The 5,301-nt window shown below is 45.5% G+C and overlaps 1 protein-coding gene across 50 annotated transcripts; it reads right to left on the minus strand.

The window, feature by feature from the left end:
• Positions 1–826: 826 nt before the first annotated feature.
• Positions 827–4,349, minus strand: LOC308125218 (DELTA-actitoxin-Aas1a-like). Of its 50 annotated transcripts, none has more exons than XM_080488797.1 (6): positions 4,297–4,348; positions 3,232–3,263; positions 2,565–3,155; positions 2,365–2,476; positions 2,101–2,252; positions 827–2,026 (listed from the first exon to the last, which is right to left on the minus strand). In XM_080488797.1, exons 5-6 carry the CDS (start codon positions 2,235–2,237, stop codon positions 1,606–1,608), a joined length of 558 nt encoding a protein of 185 aa, XP_080344923.1. In that variant the 5' UTR covers positions 2,238–2,252; positions 2,365–2,476; positions 2,565–3,155; positions 3,232–3,263; positions 4,297–4,348; the 3' UTR covers positions 827–1,605. The 50 variants fall into 50 exon arrangements, with proteins under 50 accessions (XP_080344923.1, XP_080344929.1, XP_080344912.1 ...); XM_080488803.1 differs by having other exon boundaries at positions 2,565–3,063; positions 3,156–3,299; XM_080488786.1 differs by having other exon boundaries at positions 2,565–3,135; positions 3,228–3,319.
• Between the last annotated feature and the right edge of the window lie 952 nt (positions 4,350–5,301).

The following is a 5,301-nucleotide window of genomic DNA, read 5'->3' on the forward strand; positions in this document are numbered from 1 at the left end:
TCCCAGGCCAGTTCTTCACCACGGGGTGAGACTGGGACTAGGACTAGAACTAGGACTGGGACTATGATGGAGGACTTCATCGTGTCTCTCATGGATGGATGATGGATGGATAAATGTTCTCCAGTTTGTTCACCAGTCTGTCCACCAGTTTGTTCACCAGTCTGTCCACCAGTTTGTACATCAGTCTGTCCTCCAGTTTATCTTCCAGTCTGTTCTCCAGTTTGTCCACCAGTCTGTCCTCCAGTTTGTACATCAGTCTGTCCTCCAGCTTATCTTCCAGTCTGTTCTCCAGTTTGTCCACCAGTTTGTCCTCCAGTTTGTCCACCAGTTTGTCCTCGAGTTTGTCCACCAGTTTGTCCTCCAGTTTTTCCACCAATCTGTCCTCCAGTTTGTCCACCAGTTCGTCAACCATTTTGTCCCCGGACCAGTTCTTCACCACGGGGTGAGACTGGGACTCGGACTAGAATTAGGACTGGGACTATGATGGAGGACTTCATCGTGTCTCTTGTTAATGGACTGATGGATGGATGATGAATTGGTGGATGGATGGACTGATGGATGGATGATGAATTGGTGGATGGATGGACTGATGGATGGATGATGAATTAGTGGATGGATGGACTGATGGATGGATGATGAATTAGTGGATGGATGGACTGATGGATGGATGGAATACAGCAGACAGAAAGGGACTCTGGACAGGACTGCTTCTGATGCTGATGGTACCTTTGTGTTTTGGAACTTCTGTGGTTTTGTACCAGACTTTGTCATGAAATGTGAAGTAATTAATCTCAAGCTGAAGAAAAAAATAAACACCTTTTTTTTTCAAATGTTTATCAACATTATATTTTGGTAAACTTTCAATCCCTGGTCTCTTTAAATCTTAAAGCATTAATCTTTTGAAACAAGTGGTTTGAAGTTGGATGTTTTTCATGTTTTTACAGGATCTTTTTACAGTTTTTTAGCTGTATTTTAACATGTGTATTATACAGTGACCTTCAGAATCCTGAAAGTCGCTGACAAATAAAATGTATTATCTTTATTATTATTACACTTTTTAAAAAAATATATTTTTATTATTTTTGGGAGGTGGATTTTCTGGGTTTTTCAGCACCTGAGTAAACGTTCTTCAAATGACACACAGAGACGAAGTCCAAAAGTGAGTTCACATATAGAACAACTTAAGATAAAGGAATATGTCTGCCTTGTTAAGATTGGCGATAAATGTGTTTAGAACAAAAGACAAAGTTGACAGGATGTAATATCACTGTCAGTGCGGCTGTAAAAGACAGTCGACCAGCCGCTACGCAGGAAGTGACAATAAGACGTTCCAATAAGCTGACAGAAGTTTCCCTACAAACCAGTAGTTGTCATCGTATCGAGGGTTTCAGGACTGTCCTGCCCCTAACCCTTTTCCCTTTCTAAAGAATAAGATGCATTAGAGAAACTCATTAGGTCACGATTGTTGCAGGCGATATAGAAAGACTTATAGTAGAGTAGCTGTTGGGGGAAACACAACCGGGTCTGAAGGGGGCTCGGCCCACCACACTGTAAAACCAAACATCCTTTTGTGGTGTCTGACACCGTTTCTACCATGCAGACATTTCAGTCGGTCTCACGGATTTCCACCTTCATTACAGGCTGGTAGGCGTCTGACATCGTCGCCTCAACCGTAACTCGTTTGCCTTTGTAATTCAAGACGGCGCCATTTGCTTGACCCCTGACGAAGGACTGGCTCGTTTCATAATACATCTCGCAGTACAGGTCGTAATCACACTCTTTGCTCTGGTCAACCACTCCCACTGCAAACCAGTTGGAGTACACGTTGAAGTCGTAGGGATTAGAGAACATTATAGCTATTTTTCCACTGGGTTGGTCGTCATCATCGTACACGAGGTCGTAGGTGACGACACCGACGGAGCCACAGGCCGTGTGAGGAGTCTTGATGAACAGAGCGCTGCCCGACGCGTTGGAGGGAACGGTGGGTGGTAAGGGTGAAGCGCAGCTTCCACTGTAGATGTACCACCTGTTTGGTGGGGAAAGGGTTAACGTGACAGTCTGATGATGGTTAGAGACTCAGTTTTGTTGAAATTCCGTCACCTGGAGTTGCAAAGAGTGTAGCTGCTGCATCCATTGGTTATGTACATGAGGCACTGCCGATGAGTGGGACTACCTTGGCTGATGGCTTGGCCCACGCTCGCCGCTGCAGCGCTGGCACTGAGAGCCGTTAGAGCCATGGACTCTGAGGTGCTCTGATGAGGTGGAACAACAGGAGTGTCATTAGGCCTGCCGCTCCAGGAGAGCTTTCCTCTCTGAAGTGCTCACAGTCATACTGAATATTGCAGTTTCCACCAGAATACTTACAATGAAAATGTTTGGGTTCAGCCAAGAAAAAGTGAATGAGCTTCACCAAGGTTTCCTTCTGTCGCTACGAGGCTCAGTGAACAGTCCTTCACAGAAGCAATCTCACCTGCACCTGTCGGTCACAGACTCATCGTCACAAACTATTATTGATTTTGAGGTTTGGGGTGAAGTTTCAGGATGAAGCTAAAATGTAGTCAGACCTTTCATTGTGACCTTCATGTGACCTTCATTGTGACCTTCATGTGACCTTCATGTGACCTTCATTGTGACCTTCATGTGACCTTCATGTGACCTTCATTGTGACCTTCATTGTGACCTTCATGTGACCTTCATGTGACCTTCATTGTGACCTTCATTGTGACCTTCATGTGACCTTCTCCAAACTGTTGAATGGTTTTTTGCACAACTTGCTGTTCTCTGACCCGGCGCTTAACGAAAACATTCACAACAGCTGTTTGATGAATGGATCAATAAATGTCCTCATCATTAGAATCGGTATTTTAACAGTCCTACTCATCCTGCTGTTCACATTCTGACCTCATGAGAGAGAGAGATCTGATGAGACAGAGACTAACCTGATGAGACTGAGACCTGATGAGACAGAGACTAACCTGATGAGACTGAGACCTGATGAGACAGAGACTAACCTGATGAGACTGAGACCTGATGAGACAGAGACTAACCTGATGAGACTGAGACCTGATGAGACAGAGACCAACCTGATGAGACTGAGACCTGATGAGACAGAGACTAACCTGATGAGACAGAGACCTGATGAGACAAAGACCAACCTGATGAGACTGAGACCTGATGAGACAGAGACCAACCTGATGAGACAGAGACCAACCTGATTAGAAAGAGACAAACCTGATGAGACAGAGACCTGATGAGACAGAGACCTGATGAGACAGAGACCAACCTGATGAGACAGAGACCTGATGAGACAGAGACCAACCTGATGAGACTGAGACCTGATGAGACAGAGACCAACCTGATGAGACTGAGACCTGATGAGACAGAGACTAACCTGATGAGACAGAGACCTGATGAGACAAAGACCAACCTGATGAGACTGAGACCTGATGAGACAGAGACCAACCTGATGAGACAGAGACCAACCTGATTAGAAAGAGACAAACCTGATGAGACAGAGACCTGATGAGACAGAGACCTGATGAGACAGAGACCAACCTGATGAGACAGAGACCTGATGAGACAGAGACCTGATGAGACAGAGACCAACCTGATTAGAAAGAGACAAACCTGATGAGACAGAGATCAGACCCAAAAACTGACTAACAGAACCTCGACATTGAAGCTTCAAACAGGAAGAACGAGTTTCTACTGAACTCAGACAGTTAATAATGCTGGAGGTCACATGACAGGTATTAATGCTGCATTCACGTGGTAGTTATTAATGCTGGATTCACGTGACAGGTATTAATGCTGGACTCACGTGGTAGTTATTAATGCTGGATTCACGTGACAGGTATTAATGCTGGAATCACGTGGTAGTTATTAATGCTGGATTCACGTGACAGGTATTAATGCTGGAATCACGTGGTAGTTATTAATGCTGGATTCACATGACAGGTATTAATGCTGCATTCACGTGGTAGTTATTAATGTTGGATTCACGTGACAGGTATTAATGCTGGATTCACGTGACAGGTATTAATGCTGGAATCACATGGTAGTTATTAATGCTGGACATGGCTTGTTGTGGTCGACTGTCCACTGTTGCTGGATTCTGCTTTAATAAAGTGTTGCAGACGAGGAAAACACAACTGAAGCTTCTACTTAAATATCCTACATTCATGATAAAACATCACTGGAGCAGGAACTTCTTACCTTTTCTGTAAATATCAACCCAAAGCCAAATATCATGATCTTTTAGTGAGCAGCGAGTGTGTATAGTGTGAAGTATCCTACCTGTTCAATGAGTGGTCATCAGAAAGAGCTGCGAGCTTCAGCCGTCTGAACTGAAGACAAAGCAGAACAAGAGGGCATTTATAGTGTCTTTATCTCCATATCTCATGGTGTTTGTACGTGCAGAAGATAAGGAAAGCTGCCTGCTTCTCCTGCTCTGACACATGAAGAGATAAGTGGCATAGCGAGGAGCAGACCTCAGACACATGAGAAGTATGAGAAGTATGAGAAGTCCTGCACTGATGTCCAGTCCATGTGTTCTTCATCTGCTGCTGTGGTTTCTGAACTGTGGGACACTTGTTGGACAGTTGAGTATTTGATGAAAGTCACTTTCAATATTTCACTGAACGCACTCTGACAGAACCTTTACCAGTTTTGTGATTCTTGGATGATTTTATTGAAAAGGTTTGAAGTAATCATGAGCAATCCTGCAGCGACTCAGTAATACAACTGCTTTATACCATATGAAGGTGTTTAGTACCACACCTCCCCTCTAAACCAAACTGAGTGTGTGAATGCCTCTGTGACCTGATGTGTCAGTGCATACATCAGATTGCATATCAAAATATGTGTGATTTGTATCTGTGTGGAACACAGTGTGTTGCATGTGAGACATTTTAGAGATTGTTGATTACATACCACCTTCACTTTTGTGAAATACTGAAAGTCTCTGCAGCGTCTCTAACCACTGCACCACCTGACCCTCTGGCTGCTTGAAGCTGAGCGGCCAGGTGAGGGAGCCCTCCTCAGTCTGGAGGGTGAAGCCACTGCTCTGCAGGTACAGCCTTCAGCACCACACAGCCCGACCGCAGCCACCAGCTCCCACCAGCTCCCACCGCGTCACGCCGTGTCACGCCGTTATTCCTCTGTGTGCGGCTCAGCTGGAGGCCAAGTGTGCCACCACGCTCCCCCCTCTGCTGCACCACCACGCTCCCCCCTCTGCTGCACCACCACGCTCCCCCCTCTGCTGCACCACCACGCTCCCCCCTCTGCTGCACCACCACGCTC

The sequence above is a fragment of the Lipophrys pholis genome, assembly GCF_963383615.2.
Source record: "Lipophrys pholis genome assembly, chromosome: 19".
Lineage (NCBI taxonomy): Eukaryota > Metazoa > Chordata > Actinopteri > Blenniiformes > Blenniidae > Lipophrys > Lipophrys pholis.

Excerpts from the sequence above, each read along its gene's own strand:
- LOC308125218 (XM_080488794.1), bottom strand. The coding sequence starts at position 2,237 with ATGGCTCTAACGGCTCTCAGTGCCAGCGCTGCAGCGGCGAGCGTGGGC. Across the intron at positions 2,027-2,100 it reads TACACTCTTTGCAACTCCAG|GTGGTACATCTACAGTGGAA; the intron begins GTGACGGAATTT and ends CCCACCAAACAG.